Raw genomic sequence first — 18,179 nt, forward strand, 5'->3', positions numbered from 1 at the left:
TTAATTTTGCACCAAACCCCAGCAGCCTTCATTATAGGGGTGTTCACACAGCACATATTTGCATCGATGTATTTTTTTTGCGATATATCTTACACCGGTGTAAATTTTGTGGAGCGTTCACACGTCACAAACCTGCTTACTAGAGAGAAGCGTGTTAGCACCGGTGCAGCCCCACTTGCGTTCACACGGCAGTTTTTGCGACCGTGCTATACGATAGTAATAATGCGGAAATGAAATATGCGCACGCGTGAAAACGTACTTCCTTTTCCCGGTTGTCATGGCATCACCAAGCGCCAGGAAAACAACGTGGATGAAGACACCAGTGTTGCCAGATACTGCTGACGTTTTCCAGCCCATGTTCAAATGCACTTAAAACCGCCCAATCTGGCAACACTGGAAGACACGCAGTTCTGTTGTTGTTGATATTCGCCATTTTGGAAGCGCAAAATACCAGGATGCAAATTATGCAATGCCCGTATGTAATCAACTCTCCTCACGCATAGCGAGTCTACCCCGTAGCGTTCAGACGTCCCATTTTATATCGGTGCTGCCCCGCAAATTAGCATTTACTCCGGAGTAAATTTCTTAAACCACCTCCCGAGAAGGGTTAGATTTGCACCGGTTTAAGCAGCTTTCAGGGGCTACACCGGTATAACTTTGTACCGTGTGAACGCTGTACCGGGGCAGCCCCGGTGCTACACCGGAGTAAAAGTTGCTGTGTGAACACCCCTTACGTTTTCTTTTGTCTGAAAAGTGTCTTATGTAATCCGCTGCTTTCTTTACTGACACGCAAAACATTTTTCTCTACCAGCAATTGTGTGCTGGAAAACTAATGTTTGGAAACAGGAATGTTTTGTACGGACTTGATATAGAAGTCATAAGTAAATCCTATAGAGGTTTTCGACCTGACGTCATAGGGTCACGTGATACTGTTTACGCCGGCATTTTGGAGGTCAAACAAAGCCACGCTTATCAGCAAACAACGCTTGTAATATCCATCATCTTCATCACTTACTTTTATCGTAGAATGCCTGATACGTGTTGTGCAGTTAGCTGCCACAGCAGAAGAGGGGATAAACCTGGATTAACGTTCCATAGGTTCCCGGCCGATCGACAGCGTCGCGAAAAATGGATTGCGGCGATCAGGTGAGAGAATTGGCAGCCCACTGAACACACGCGTTTGTGTGGCGAACATTTTGTCTCGGGTAACTTTTCCAAAAGTTTAAAGATATCGTATACGAGATAAATGACAAATTATACATGTAGCCTAGGACCTAGCCTACACGTAAGCCCTGTTAGGCGGCGTTCAGGCTACCTGGCACCGAGCCCCACTAGTCAGGCTACGATGGTTTTATCTTTATACATCCGTGGTTTTATATACGTGAGACGGGGACCGCTCGGCCTCATCAATGGGGCGACCTGGCACCGGGCTTCTTACTAGTGTTTGGGCGGCTTACGTGTAGTCTAGGTTTAACATGCACGGTGCCCTCAGGCAAGGCAGAGCCATGTTGTTGGGTGGGTTGTACTTTTTAGATGTGAATATGCAATGGACAAAACTAGAATTCAATACTAGACATATTAATTATTATGCATTTTTCTATATGATTAATGTAACTCTCTCAACCTGGACACTATTTTTCTAACTGCAATGAATTTACTTTTATTTGGTATCACGTTGAAGTAGACTGTTATGGAATTTTTTTGCCATAAAATGTTGTTGGAAATCTTTGCATATGTTGTCATGGCAACCATTCAAACAATGCATGCTGTGAAAAGGGAAAATACATATTTTTTGACAAATCTCTGACGGCTAGCGGGAGTCACCATTGTTGTGACCGCCAAAATGGCGCCATCTACTTGTCAACATGGCAACAGTCACGTGGGTCGAAAACCTCTATGGACCCTTTTCACGTGGCATCACGACAAACGCGGCCGCCATTTTGGACATGTACTACCAGTAGTTTACCACAGCCAGCATTGAGGAACGGCAGCAAAAAAAGGTGTTTATTTTCAGCAAGACTTCCATCATGCCACTATATTGTTGTGCACCTGGATGTAGTAACCATCAACAAACAAGGCAAGGGTTATCATTTTATCGGATCCCGACAGAGAAGATGGATAGCGGCCATTAAAAAAAATTAACAGATTGGCAGCCCTCGGCATACCAGCGCTTGTGTAGTGACCACTTTGTTGGAGGTAAGACGAATAAAATTAGCCAGAAAAGGCATTACATTGCTGTTAACATTCTGTGGCGGTGAGTGTGTAACCAAATAGGCTAAAATAACCCACTGTAACCTCTTTGTTCTTCTGTAGTAGCTATTAGCTAACGACATTAGCTAGCGTTGTGTTCCTTTGCTGTTGGTAGACTGTAGGACAGATCAGAGGCAGTGTCCTACAAACAGCGCTTAATTTGAGGGGGAGCAAGCCGGAGCGCGCTCCGGAACCTCGGGCGTTGGCTCCGGCAGCTATTTACACTGGATCCAGTGATCCGACACCTCTCTTGACTATGTAACAAAAAAAAAAACAAAAAAAAAACAAATAATTAAATTTAAAAAATGCAAGTTTATTTAGTGTTAATGTCTGATTTTGATATCTGTCTTGTTGGTGATTTTCTCTCATGAAACGACATCCACAAAATATCTGCAGATGAACTTAATTTGCAGTGTTATTACAAAACATGCCCAGAAGCGCAGCGCAGCGCCCCGCCCTCTTTTTTTCCGCACCGGAGCCGCTCATCCTCTGCGCTCCGGGACCTCCCACTTTACAAATTAAGCACTGCCTACAAATAAGTGTTCAAAACAATAGGAGCATGTATTTGTCTCTTAAATCCAGGCCGTTCCCTGTAATCTGTAACACTGGGTTGGAGAAAGTAATGGCAAATAGTGAGTGCACAAGCCATAGAAGGTAAACTGTACACAGCGCCAGGGCAGTGTGATGGTATGCCTACTTTTAGATTGTGTTAGCTTATCAATGAACACACTCGTCACTCGACGAGTTTCACGTCTTTACGACGGATACTTAAATGTGTGTTAGGTATTATTGTTGCAGTCTAAGCAGTCATTGTAGCAGCTAGATGAGCGAGAACCGAAAGGGTCTGTGCCATAAACCGTTATTTCTGTACGGCGTTGCTAATGTGTCGTTACTGTTGTTATTTCTCCCTCTGCTCGCCCTGTAAATGCCCTACGTCGCTGGATAGCGAAGGTGTTTTCTGCATCTCGCTCCTTTTTCTTGTATGTTGTCCGTTTGTCGCCTTCCTCGCATTCAAACCAATTCGAGCTGAAGTCTGCTACATGTCCAAAATGGTGGTCGCGTTTACGAAGGTCACGTGACTGAAAAGGGTCAATAGCAAAGTTTCCACAAAATGACTCCCTGACCTTCAAGGTCCTGTATCACTACAAACACCCTGCAGTAACCATGCCTGAGATTTAACACCAGCCAAACAATTCATTTTAAACAATTTAATTTTACACCTTTTAAATGTACAATCAAACCATCAATCATATGCAACTGTACTTAAAATTTACAGTAATGTACAAATCTAGTGCTAATATAAATTAAAAAAAAATTGAGAGGAACATTGAGGACAGTCATTTTAGCTTTTTTTTTTCTCCTTCATAACCTGATGAACACAGACTGCAGTAGAGATGCGAGACTAACAGCTTAGCTTAGGATGAGGACATCAGTAGTATTTTAGAGGACGTAACCTTTTTCCAGAGCGCGGAGATGCAAAAACTGAATTGTTAAAAATGATTAAAGATAAACAATGAGACGCAGCAGTACTGAAGGAAGAAAGGACAAATCTGATGGTGAAAAAAAAAAAATCAAAACCCAGTGAAAATCTGCCAGTCCGCTGAGATTGTGCCATTAAACATTGGTTTTACCAGAACATTTAGAGCTTTCAGATTTACAAATGCACTTTGATTATGATTTTAAATAAAAAAAAAGGAAGCACAGCAGTGTGTGTGCTGTCAGAGAAAAACAATCAGGACCGATGCTGTGCTGTGACCTCACAGAGGAACTTTAGATCCATGGAGGAGTTTGAATGACGGCGTTTTCATCTTCCTGTATAAGGTTCCAATTAATCCTCAGGGACGAGCAGAGCAGACGGCTGGGCTTGATATCCTGATTTATTACACCACAGTACACTTTTCTGAGATGTCGTTAGCATCGTTAGTTATTTTACTAACTAACTGCACCGATACTCACCATAGCAAGCAGCTGATTTGATATTAAAAAAAGATTTTAGTGCACAGTATTACATTTTTCTACATTGTTGGCGTTTCTCATTTCAGTGTCGACAGAAACACTTTATTCCACAGGTCGTATGCTATTACCGTTGCTGGAAAAATATCCGGAAATCTAAATAGGATTCCAAACATCATGGATACAGACCAGTCTCTCTGGCTGACCAAAAAAAACAAGAGAAAAAAAAAAATAGCCCAAAAGTGTGGTGTTTTTTCTGTCTGCATCCTATACCAAATCTAAGAAACCATTTAAAAAAAAAAAAAAAAAAAAACCACCACCATACTGCACCTAGACGTGCTTCCTTTCTTTTTTTACCCTTGCCTTGGTTGTCTTCCTGTTTTGTAAGGAGCCAGGCTAATAAAAACACAGGTGTGTGTGTGTGTGTGTGTGTGTGTGTACACATATCTGTGTCATTTCTCATGCCACCACACACTTGCTCTACTCCCCACTCCGACTAGAGCATCTCTCAAAATCTCTCACACTGTCCAAAAAAATAACCGCTATTGCATGAGTGCTGTTGAGATTTCTGACTGTCAACTTTGAGCGTTGAATATTTTTATGATCCGATTCAAGATAAAAGCCGGGCTCAACTTTTACTCCGTTCAACACGGGGTCATTTTTCAAGCTGCAAAATAATAATAATAAGCAGAGGAAACATGCGCTGAGATGAACTGTGAATATTTGCTCCAGTTACACACGCCTGCCCGAAAGCGAGTGGTGAAAGTCGGACGCTGAGCCGGGAAGCGAGGGGACTTTCAAACCCGAGTGCAGCATCTTTAAAGGTGTCACATTTCTTACTAAAACTCAGAGGATGGACTTGGTACGTTAAACAATTAATAAATACGTCTAGCTTTTGTAGCAATACACATCCTGAAACTAAATTAAAAAAATAATAAATAAAAAGAACCCAAATGAATAGATAAGTACCAAAGAAACGTGTCAGGAAAACGGAACTGGCCTCCTGCCCTTATTTCCCTGACGATCTGTAGTGATGAAAATTAAACCGAGAACCACTTTAGGCAGCTTTGCACATGGTGATGGTGTCAAACTTCCTTTTGGAAACGGGATCACTGCACAATGATCAATCACGGTTTCAGCATTCACACACACACACACACACACACACACACACACACACACACACACACACACACACACCAGATGCTTTTTGTCTTGCTTCAGATGGAACACAGAGTGACATCCTGACTGGAATGTAGGGGAAATTCTCATTTTCTCACTCACTCACGCTCATGTGTTACAGGTAAACAATGTTTGCGGAGTCTTTAGTGGGAACGCAGCAGGGTTGGTTCAGGTGGCAAGAGTCAAAGTGATCAAAGTTTTATCCTCAAGGTCCCTCCTCGCACTTGTGCGGCTCATCATGACCTTTCACCCCACTGAGATCTAACAAGGTGAGACCGAGCCGGGTCAGCATCAGCCCATGTGCGAGTACGTTAGCATTAGTGCATTTATCATCATCAAGCTCTGGATTATCTTTCAAGCATTTTTCAGGGAAGTCCTTCTTCCTTCATTGTTTTCTTCTTCCTGAAGGCCTGGATGGAGATCTGGAAGATTCCACCAGTGCAGCCGGTCCCCAGTTTGGAGCCATGCGGGACAAGGGGGGTAGGGGGCAGGGCAGGACACAAACGGGTCAGTGGGACATATCGTCCAGTAATCGGACCTCCTCTTCACTCTCCTCTTCGGTGTGTCTGGTGTAGGAGGGCACTAGTTGAACATTATGGACTCGGGATCTTGGTTTGCCATCTGGGCCATGTGACGGAGGATATCTTTTTTTGTGATGATACCAAGGAGACGCCTGTGTAGAAGGAGACAGAGAAAGAAAAGGGGGGTGCGGGGGGGAGAAAGAAAGAAAAAGAACATCAGGAATGAACTGCAGATAAGAATAATCATGTGTGGAACAATTAAGTGTGGGTCTTTTTGTTGGCACAGAAATTTAAAAAAAATAATAAAAAAAGGAAACAAAAATAAAATGATCATATTAATTGAGATGCAGAATCAGATTTTTTTTTCCTGCCAAATCACACTGGTGGTGTAGAACAGTGCCAACAAAAAGAAGCCAGTGTCTATGTGTGACACACACACACAGGAAGATGTTAAAGTGATGATCAGTGACCTGCAGCACCTAGAGAGAACCAGAGAGGTGAAATGAAACACAAGAGACAGAGTGCACAGCGAACACACCACCACTCATCCGTGATTTCAGCCTCAAGAAACTGATGCGCGCACACACACTCGAGCAACACTGGTCAGCGTCTTCATCTGAATTCAAAAGCACATATGAAGCAGTTAGTGATCTAGGGCATTAAGTGTAATTAAACAATGTAATCAGTCTGAGATCTCATCATTAAGGAAATAAAAATGTGCTCTTGAATTGCATCATGAAACAGGCTCGAGGTCCACAGCTGTCCATGTGAAGGTGTAACAAGGAAGAGAAAGAGAGAGAGAGAAACTAAAAAGTGTTGAGAACAACAGAATCGTTTCTGAACAGTCTGAATCCAGAGTGACTCCCATGTTTTGGCCACGTTTACTAAACAATGTCCAGCTGTGCCAAGATGAGCAGTGACTGGACGATGCGACAGTACAAACACACACCACTTAATGGTTTTGCATCAGGCAAAAATAACTAATGTGCTTCGGTTAGGCTGCTTGTGTACCAGGCGTTTTTTTTTTTTTTAAAGATTTTTTGGGGGGCTTTTTTCACTTTTATTGGATAGGACAGTGTAGAGACAGGAAATGAGCGGGAGAGAGACGGGGAGGGATTGGGAAATGACCTCGGGTCGGAATCGAACCCGGGTCCCCAGATTTATGGTATGGCGCCTTATGCACCTGAGCTACGGCGGATAGAATAAAACAGTTATTCCACTCAATCTCGTCGTACACCGCTTATAGCCAACTCCGTGCTACGCGTCTCATCAGCCATCAGCTCATGTACGACTCGATTTCGTGGAATAACTTAAATATTACCTCAGCCTCCTTGGTGATGTTCTCAGTGCATTTCATTTGTCTGTGAGCTGGATTGTGCAAAACCTACCAACCAGATTTCCATGAAACTTGGTGGAAGGGTGTCGCTTGGGTCAAGGAAGAACCCAGTAAAATTTGGAGCAGATACGAGTCATAGGGCAGATCCAGGAGTTTAATTTTCACATGCTAATAATGCGAGATAGTGCATTTGGCCTTGACAGATGTCTGCACTCTTCAAATGCCCCATCAGTAGTAGTTGTTAATAATAATAATAAAAATCTGACAGTAGTTCCAACTGCAAAGTTTAAATACAGCCCCAATTCCAAAAAAGTTGGGACAAAGTACAAATTGTAAATAAAAACGGAATGCAATAATTTACAAATCTCAAAAACTGATATTGTATTCACAATAGAACATAGACAACATATCAAATGTCGAAAGTGAGACATTTTGAAATTTCATGCCAAATATTGGCTCATTTGAAATTTCATGACAGCAACACATCTCAAAAAAGTTGGGACAGGGGCAATAAGAGGCTGGAAAAGTTAAAGGTACAAAAAAGGAACAGCTGGAGGACCAAATTGCAACTCATTAGGTCAATTGGCTATAGGTCATTAACATGACTGGGTATAAAAAGAGCATCTTGGAGTGGCAGTGGCTCTCAGAAGTAAAGATGGGAAGAGGATCACCAATCCCCCTAATTCTGCGCCGACAAATGGTGGAGCAATATCAGAAAGGAGTTCGACAGTGTAAAATTGCAAAGAGTTTGAACATATCATCTACAGTGCATAATATCATCAAAAGATTCAGAGAATCTGGAAGAATCTCTGTGCGTAAGGGTCAAGGCCGGAAAACCATACTGGGTGCCCGTGATCTTCAGGCCCTTTGATGGCACTGCATCACATACAGGCATGCTTCTGTATTGGAAATCACAAAATGGGCTCAGGAATATTTCCAGAGAACATTATCTGTGAACACAATTCACCGTGCCATCCGCCGTTGCCAGCTAAAACTCTATAGTTCAAAGAAGAAGCCGTATCTAAACGTGATCCAGAAGCGCAGACGTCTTCTCTGGGCCAAGGCTCATTTAAAATGGACTGTGGCAAAGTGGAAAACTGTTCTGTGGTCAGACGAATCAAAATTTGAAGTTCTTTATGGAAATCAGGGACGCCGTGTCATTCGGACTAAAGAGGAGAAGGACGACCCAAGTTGTTATCAGCGCTCAGTTCAGAAGCCTGCATCTCTGATGGTATGGGGTTGCATTAGTGCGTGTGGCATGGGCAGCTTACACATCTGGAAAGACACCATCAATGCTGAAAGGTATATCCAGGTTCTAGAGCAACATATGCTCCCATCCAGACGACGTCTCTTTCAGAGAAGACCTTGCATTTTCCAACATGACAATGCCAAACCACATACTGCATCAATTACAGCATCATGGCTGCGTAGAAGAAGGGTCCGGGTACTGAACTGGCCAGCCTGCAGTCCAGATCTTTCACCCATAGAAAACATTTGGCGCATCATAAAACGGAAGATACGACAAAAAAAAAAAAAAAGACCCAAGACAGTTGAGCAACTAGAATCCTACATTAGACAAGAATGGGTTAACATTCCTATCCCTAAACTTGAGCAACTTGTCTCCTCAGTCCCCAGACATTTACAGACTGTTGTAAAGAGAAAAGGGGATGTCTCACAGTGGTAAACATGGCCTTGTCCCAACTTTGAGATGTGTTGCTGTCATGAAATTTAAAATCACCTAATTTTTCTCTTTAAATGATACATTTTCTCAGTTTAAACATTTGATATGTCATCTATGTTCTATTCTGAATAAAATATGGAATTTTGAAACTTCCACATCATTGTATTCCGTTTTTATTTACAATTTGTACTTTGTCCCAACTTTTTTGGAATCGGGGTTGTAAATGCACTTGTTCCAATATATTATACTTGGTGCAATAACTTCTATATACAGGGACTTGTATGGTAAAGGATATGCTTAAATTTATTTATTTATTTTTAAAGAAGTGTGTTCAAGTTTTCTGTGAGGAGCTGCTTACTTAGCATTTTTTGGAATGAGTGTTCAGCGTTGGGGTATTTAACAGGAACTTTAAATGTTCTGAAACAGGAAAATCTTCAAGATGGGGTTTAGCTGTTTCTCTTAATTAACATTTATGGCCATTTGTGAAGGCTGTAGTAAGCTTAAACAGAAAACTACCTCCTTTTTCTTCAGATTTCACCAGTCTGTAAAAACAGAGCTCCAATTTCTTGTTAATCTATTTGTAGTCAGACAGCAGCTCTTTCCCGTTTTAGATCTGTTTTTTTGTGTGTTTTCTCATGGCATTAGAGCTGTGTTACTTCTGCCTAGGGTGAAGTCATGTGAATTCCTGCTATTGTACGGTGCCCTCTGCTGTCTAAACACCATAATTACAGCTAGGAAAAACTAAGATTACATAGCCTGATAAAAATCAAGATTTATTTTTCATTTCATCGATTCGAATCACGAATTACCCTCACACAATATGCTGACTACTATACAGTATTAACCTTCTGCAGGCTCAGTGATGAGTCTTTTCTCTACAGGCTCTCGGTCCTTGCTGCTTTTTCTCATTTACTCAAGGCTTTTCTCAAGATGTGGCCTGATTGGCTGAGGAATGCAAAAGACTCTTGTCACATTTCTAAATTGAAGTCAAGCTTTTTGCTTTTTTCCTTTTTAGCTTCCCAGAATATTACATATAAAGCGCGTGCTGGGGGCTAAACGGAAAACGCCTGGTGTGAAAGCAGCCTAAACAGCTTCAGTAAATCTGGCACACGGCAAATAAAGAAACCACGCATGTACTGCATGTTACACTGCGTTTTAACCTGGGGGTCACTTTGTAAAGCAGACAGGAAGTAGCAGCAGCTGGCTCTGTACAAGAGACTGGACGGAGAGGGATTAGTACAGAGAGCAGGAGGAGCATGAATACAGTTGTGAAATGTTGGTGAATCGGCACAGACAGTCAGAGGAGGTGGAGTGGAGGGACGTACTGAGCGGAGGACGTGCTGGTTTGAGGATGGTGCTGCTACAGTAACGCTTATACACAGCCATGAACAAACCACCACACAACAGTCACCTTACTACTGACTACTGCTACTACGGAGGGCTCTACTCAGGTACAGGAATAAAAGGAAGACATGAAGGCAGAGAAGAAATGCTTAGCTACACAGCCTGTTACTCGCCAATCGTTTATGAGGCGGCGCTATGAGTGGGATCACACTTCAATCTGTTGCCCAGTGGATGCTGACCCCGAGCCCAGAGGAGGAATTTAGAAAATAAAGAAAAACAAACAACAGATTTAGATGGATATTATAGCCCAAGATATGTATCTGAGAGATGTGTGTGTGTGCGCACTTTAAGAGTACACATGCACAGGACACAAACCACTTGCTCTACTAAAGAGTAGGTGATACAGCCAGATCTATCATACTCCCAAGGTTTTATATCTCAGCGTATTTTTTGAAAGACTCTCTGCAGAAAAAGGTGGCTTTTCTCAATCCAGTGAGTGTTTCTTATGCCTCGGTCACAACCGGCCGTACGTGCTCCTACGGCCGGTCTACGTGCAAAAAACGCAAGAAACGCACGGAGGGCGCGTGTGTGACGTGCTGATTTTCAAGCCGTAGACTGGCCGCAGAGGTTCTTTGTCATGTCAAACTCACTCTACGGGCGCTTACGTTTTTTTCAGGTTGCAAGACAAACTTACGGCCAACGTGCGTCTTTCTCCACGAACAAAAAAAAAAAAAAAAACGCAGCAATTTGGGAAACGCCAAAAATTGTACGGCCAAAAAAATCGTACGTCCGGTTGTGACCGAGGCTTTACTTGACTGAAGAAATTGGATTAAAACCCCATCAGCTAAAGTCATGTGGATAAATGACAGATTAAACAGGAAGAAAAACATGGATTATTGCCATTTTCCCTGGTGTCAGGGAACATAGAGCTGATAACAAAATGTCCTCAAGTGTTTTATTCCCCTCATACCGCATCATTTTGACCGTGATCACATTTTTAAATGAAATAACAAAATGCCACACGTCAGTTTACAGTTACATTTACTGTTGAGCCAAACAAGTTAATTCCTGTTATCATTCACACTACAGCAGCTATAAACAGCCTCCATTTTCTTTCAAAATTTATTTATACCCCCAAAAAAAACAACAACACCCAAAGTCCTCAGTCAGAAAATGTAGTTACTGCTTTACCTCTGTTACCAGTGCTGACTCCTTCCATAAACATTAAATAGTCGTCTCCAAGCTTCACTATATCAATTATTCTATCCACATTCACTGGATATGAGCAATCGAGCGCTCTGATTGGCTACTCCACTACTAGGCTATTAGCTCATATACCAAGCCTATAGAGGCGCCTGTTTAACTGAGTTCGAGCATGTTTAAGAATGTAATTGGCATGCCAGCCTCAGGTAGCGATCCCATAGTCGCGGTGTGGCGCGACTGTGTACTGACTACGTAAGCGCCATGTTACATAACTTCAGTTCATATTACGTGGCCAAATGGTCTAGACTGCTGCTCAGGAAAGGAACAGATTGTGGAACGCTGGTTTGAATCCTGGCACCGACGCATTTCTAAGCAGGTTATTTTTTCTATTTAGCTTCCATCTCCTGATCAGACAAAGGCTGAGCTCAGACCTGCACAGGTCTCGTTCACAATCATTTGGTGGACGTTTTGTGTATACACTACCGTTCAAAAGTTTGGGGTCACTTTGAAATGTCCTTATTTTTGAAAGAAAAGCACTGTTCTTTTCAATGAAGATCACTTTAAACTAATCAGAAATGCACTCTATACATTGCTAATGTGGTAAATGACTATTCTAGCTGCAAATGTGTGGTTTTTGGTGCAATATCTCCATAGGTGTATAGAGGCCCATTTCCAGCAACTCTCACTCCAGTGTTCTAATGGTACAATGTGTTTGCTCATTGCCTCAGAAGGCTAATGGATGATTAGAAAACCCTTGTACAATCATGTTAGCACAGCTGAAAACAGTTGAGCTCTTTAGAGAAGCTATAAAACTGACCTTCCTTTGAGCAGATTGAGTTTCTGGAGCATCACATTTGTGGGGTCGATTAAATGCTCAAAATGGCCAGAAAAATGTCTTGACTATATTTTCTATTCATTTTACAACTTATGGTGGTAAATAAAAGTGTGACTTTTCATGGAAAACACAAAATTGTCTGGGTGACCCCAAACTTTTGAACGGTAGTGTATATATTAAAAGAAAAAAAAAAAAAAAAAAAAAAGTTTGTTATTCATTGAATTTCCAAAAAATAAAATTGCTCCGTTTCTCAAAATCCAGTGAAATGTGGATAGAATAAAACGGTTATTCCACTCAATCTCGTCGGATATCAGCTCATGTATGACTCGATTTTGTGGAATAATTGTTAAATTATACAGTTCTTCACACCATGGTTTATTTATTTATTTAATTTTATTTATTTATAATTGGTCATGATTATGCCTCGGTCACAACCGCCGGTCTACGTGCAAAAAACGCAAGAAACGCACAGAGAGCGCGCGTGTGACGTGCTGATTTTCGAGCCGTAGACTGGCCGCAGAGGTTCTTTGTCATATCAAACAAACTCTACGGGCGCTTATGTTTTTTTCAGGTTGCAAGACAAACTTACGGCCAACGTCCATCTTTCTCCATGAACAAAAACAAACAAAAAAAAAAAACGCAGCGATTTGGGAAACGCCAAAAATCGCACGGCCAAAAAAAAATCATACGTCCGGTTGTGACCTCGGCTTTACATGGAGCGTCCATACAAGTCGCTGTGAATTAGCTGCTACTATTTATTTATTTTTTTAAACCCTCTCTGATCTGTGGGAGTCCTTATAGAAAATCAATCAACAGTCAGATTTGAGACATCAGCAGCACTGTAGTACAAGACAGAGTACCGTATTTTTCGGACTATAAGTCGCACTTTTTTTCATGGTTCGGCTAGCCATGCGACTTATACTCCGGTGCGACGTATATATGTTTTTTGTTTTTTTTTTTCACCGCGGAATAACTGGAGCTGATGCTGAGTCTGACGACAGCCACGCAGAAGAAGATGAAACGGCGCTTCATCTGCCGCTGGAGGCAGAGCTGTTCAGAAGCGACACCGAGGATGAGGAATTCAATGGATTTGCTGATTTGGAGTGAAATCATCAGCTTGATAAACTTGATTGACCTGTGTTTTATTATTAATGATAGGCCTATAGTTATTTAAATAAGTTATGTAGTGATTTTAGGCAGTGCTTAATTTGTGAAGTGGGAGGTCCCAGAACGCAGGAGGTGGGTGGGTCGGGCGACTCAAAAAAAAAAAAAAAAAAGGCGGGGGATGGTTTACTATAACTTTACGCACACGCGCTTATTGTGTGTGTAAAATAATAATAATATCAGACATTATGATCTTAGAAAACACTTTAGTGACGAACAGTTACAGACAGTAATATGTCGTGATATGTTATAAAATATTATTTTTATTAGGCTCTATATTAAATTATATATTAAATTTATCTTCTAAAATAACAGACTACTCATATCACAACCGGTTTATTTCACCATTGGAGATCAGATCACACAAGACATGAGTTAAATGACTCTTTTTAAGGATTTAAGTAGGGGATTTAAAAGCGGTTGTTGTCGTTTTGTTTTTTTTCACTAGACGGTTGTCTTTGGAGATGATATACCTATAGCCTACTTGGCCTCTGATTTGATGAAATAAAATTCGACAAAAATGAAGAATGACACTCCTCGATGATGACTACAGCTTTAATAACACAGATGAAAGAGCCATGGGGCGATAATAAGCCCTACCGGTAAAAAATATTCTAAAAGCAAACTGATTAATGCATCAGTAATAGGCTACTAATATTAGTTATAAAAATAATAATATAGGCTATTAGTAATAACGATAGTGATAGTATTAAAGATAGTAGTAGATATTTAAAATAATCAGACTAGGCTACTTACAGGGCAAAGGGCGCGTTATCACTGCTCAGCTGTTCGTTTATTAAATAAACAATGCAGTCGCGCAGTAACCACGCGCCGCTTATCAGATACAATCACAGATTCTATGGATAGAATAACCCTTCAAAAAAGTGCGACTTATAGTCCGGTGCGACGTATATATGTTTTTTTCGTCTTCATAATGCATTTTTTGGCTGATGCGACTTAAACTCCGGAGCGACGTATAGTCCGGAAAATACGGTAACTAACATTCTGGCCAATCACATCCAATAATTAGGAAACACCCACATGATTGAGAAAAGCCCACTTTTGTTTTGCAACAAGCACCATTTTGGGGGCAAATAAACAAATTGCGTTTGTAGTTCGTTTCGTTGAGCTGAGATAGAAACCATGTACCCCCACCACCACCACTGGCTGTGCTCTTCTGCTCTGGTCAGGTATTACAGACTCATCACACTGTAGCAGTAATGATCTACACTGAAGGAACACCACAAGGTCAAAGCAGTGACGCTCGACAACCCGGTGTTGATCAATATATTCTCGTTAATCTGACAGTTCCCCAAACTTTCAGTCATGTTATCAGATATGTTCCTTGCACTGTGACCTAATGTGTAATACTTGCGAGTATCATGTTCCCAGACCAACATCGTATTCAGGGAAAGTGGCTGTAGGGAGCAGAAGAGCTACTTTCCGGGGAACTGCCCACTACTTTGTCTTTTGTTTTGTCCACTCAAGTTTCATGCATCCCTCCTAAGAGACGGGGCCTATAAGCTCAAGTGGGCGTGATATGAGTGGGGCTAATCACCAGGGGCTCCGTGTGCTGCTTGAGCTCCTCCAGATGCTCTAAAATATTCTTCTTAGTGATGATGCCCAATACAATCCTGCAACACACACCGTGGCGACCGTCACTTAGCAAAACACTCACACAGAGACCCAAAGAAAACAAACAAACCAAACATCCAACAGAAAATAAACACAGAACAGCAAAAAATACTCAAAACAACTTAAGATTAACAAAGAAATGAATACAAACACTTATAAATCTTTAAATTAATGAACAAAAGAAAACTGCCATGCTTGATGAGAAATTAAGGTTATTTTACCCAAGATGCTTGCATCATGTTTTCAAAGTGTACCTGAGCTTTTCCAAGATCTCTAATGCACGATATGGACACAAGGAGGCGCTCTATTGCACAGGGTAGTTGATCGGAGTCAAGACAGTGAGAGGCTATTGCGAATTGTGACTGGAAACCAGTCTTTCCAGTACAAGACTATGTGGCCTTCTGCGTTTCGCCTTCAAACCACACTGCACACTCTCAGAGGTCTGAGTTTAACTGGTGGAGGAGGAGGAAGTCACATGACTGAATTAGTGCCATGGAGGGACTGACGTGCGTGTGTGTGTGTGTGTGTGTGTGTGTGTGTATCCGTTAGTAGCCACAGAAAGGGGAAATGCAAAAAGTAGACAGAGCCGCTGTTTCTAAAATGTGTAGCTACATTTAATTCCCTGTGGCTCTACAGTAGTTTCTCTTGCACCCTGCAAATTCTGCCTCATTGTACCAACAAGTCCTTCAACCGAACCTGAGCCAAGTTTGGAAATGCTTGGTTCGTAAAAACATACTTTAACCAAACGGGTGCCGTCTCGTACAATTTCCAATCCCTCCACTGTTCTTTTGTGCTTAAGGAGCATTATTTGATTCTTAAATCTAAGGCTACCCGAAAAAACCCAGAACACAGGATTAACGGTTTAATTTATAAATAACACACTATTGTCTGACAGCACCACTGTGTTTGATGACAAGGTGCCGGTGCTCGTTCAGCGACCCACTGGGCTCCGTTTCCACTAGTTTGAGCAACAGAATATTATATAATCATGTGTGGGTGTTTACTAATAAACAGGATAAAAATAACCGTGAAGGACTGTGCAAGTGGTACTTATTTTATCATTAAAAGGTAAAATCCTATTATGTCTAAACACAACACAGGGAACAGTTACACACTGGGTGATGGACAGTTTTTATAAACTGATTTTAGTGCTTTTGAAAGAGAGTGTGTAGTAGGTATGAGTCATGATTTTCAAATGTTCAAAGTCATTAAATGATCATCTAAAAATAAAAATACCAAAAAGGAAAAAAAAAAAAAAAACCCTCAAAAATAGTTTGTGCCCCATCGTCTTTATAAAAACAAAAAGCAACCCCCCACACACACCAGTTTATATGCGCCTATCGTCTTTAAAAAAAAAAAACCCTGATAATGTGCCCCATCGTTATTAAAAAAAAAAACCACAAAATAAATAACAAAATCAAATCAAAATCAATCCCAAAGGAAAAAAACCCTCAAAAATAGTCTGTGCCCCTATTGTGTGTGTGTGTGTGTATATATATATATATATATATATATATATATATATAAAATATTAAAAAACCCACCCCACACACCAGTTCATATGCGCCTATCGTCTTTAAAAAAAAAAACCCTGATAATGTGCCCCATCGTTATTTAAAAAAAACCCACAAAATAAATAACAAAATCAAAATCAATCCCAAAGGAAAAAACCCTCAAAAATAGTCTGCGCCCCTATTGTGTGCGCGTGTATATATATATATATATATATATATATATATATATATATATATATATATATATATATATATATATATATATAATATTTAAAAAAAAAAACCACCTCACACACCAGTTCATATGCACCTATCATCTTAAAAAAAAAAAAAAATGCGCCCCATCGTTATTTAAAAAAAACCAAAAAAAAACCCCCACACCCACCACAAAATAAATAAAAAAATCAAACTCAATCCCAAAGGAAAAAACCCTCAAAAAGAGTTTGTGCCCTTATCAGTTTTATATATATATATATATATATATATATATATATATATATATATATATATATATATAAAACCCCTCAGTTTATATGCCCCTATTGTCTTTAACACCCCCCCCCCCCACACACACACACACACACACAACAAACCCCCCCCACAACCCCAGTTTATGTGCTCCTATTGTTATTTAAGGGGAGAACAAGGGGAGGGGGGAGGAAAAGAAAAAAAAGAAAAAAAAAAAAGGCTACCCCGAAATAAATAAATAAAGCAAGCCCTTAAATAGCTTATGTGCCCCTATCGTCTTAAACAAATAAATAAACCATCAAAGTTTGTGCCCCATTGTCTAAAAAAAATAATAAAATAAAAATTCAATAAAAAAACCCCACCAAAAATAAAATAAAACCTGAGTTTGTGTGCCGCCATCATCTTGTATATTATTATTTTTTACCTCCTCATTTTTACTGGCACCTGGTAATAAGTAATGGGCCACTACCCGCCAGAAGGTGGCAGTATCTTTGAAGAATGGTCCAATAATTGCCCATGAATACGGAACAGCATTTCTGCTTGAAAATGTCCATACCTCACGCGCAGCTGCTCAGATTGAAATCCTACAGCTGAGAAACAGTGTAGTTTTATTGCACTGCAAAAACAGCCGGTCGTTTATTCCTCAGACCACCAAATCAGCACTGCGGTATTTATTTAACAACTCTTTCAAAAAACTATTCAACAAGTTGGACGAGTTACCATTTCAGAAAAATTGCCGCCGCCCTGAACTCCGTGACATTGCTAGTTCTTAATGGTTCCAGTTTAAGCACCAGTTAGTGGGGAAAGAGCTACGAGGATGTGGGTTTTGAGTGAAATTTAGTACTAATCACCACCTGAGGCCTAATGATGTTCAGGAACACACTGTGAAACTGATCCATGCAGTATGATTAAGTAACTATTCTGTTGCTCGTGCTGCTTTTCTGGTAGTTTTCTAATAGTGACCAGATTTATATTATAAGCTCGGACGTCTTGCCAGTTATCATTTTCATTTGAACTGCTGACTACTCATCACAGTGGTTGTAAACGTTAGGAGTGAAATATGTCCCGGCTACTGGACAAGCACCATGCACAC

The 18,179-nt window shown here is 40.8% G+C and overlaps 1 protein-coding gene across 4 annotated transcripts in view; it reads right to left on the reverse strand.

Moving 5' to 3' along the window:
- Positions 1-3,443: 3,443 nt before the first annotated feature.
- clcn3 (chloride channel 3) overlaps positions 3,444-18,179 on the reverse strand; it is a 104,706-nt gene continuing 89,970 nt past the window's right edge. For 3 of the 4 annotated variants that reach the window (XM_060940482.1, XM_060940416.1, XM_060940381.1), the window contains exons 13-14: positions 15,028-15,103; positions 3,444-6,058 (exon numbers count right to left, since the gene is read on the reverse strand). In XM_060940482.1, coding sequence (XP_060796465.1) covers positions 5,894-6,058; positions 15,028-15,103 — 241 coding nt within the window. In that variant the 3' untranslated portion in view covers positions 3,444-5,893. The remainder of the gene's footprint in view (positions 6,059-15,027; positions 15,104-18,179) is intronic. The other variant, XM_060940547.1, reaches the window with a different exon arrangement.

Source organism: Neoarius graeffei, chromosome 1 (genome assembly GCF_027579695.1).
Source record: "Neoarius graeffei isolate fNeoGra1 chromosome 1, fNeoGra1.pri, whole genome shotgun sequence".
NCBI lineage: Eukaryota > Metazoa > Chordata > Actinopteri > Siluriformes > Ariidae > Neoarius > Neoarius graeffei.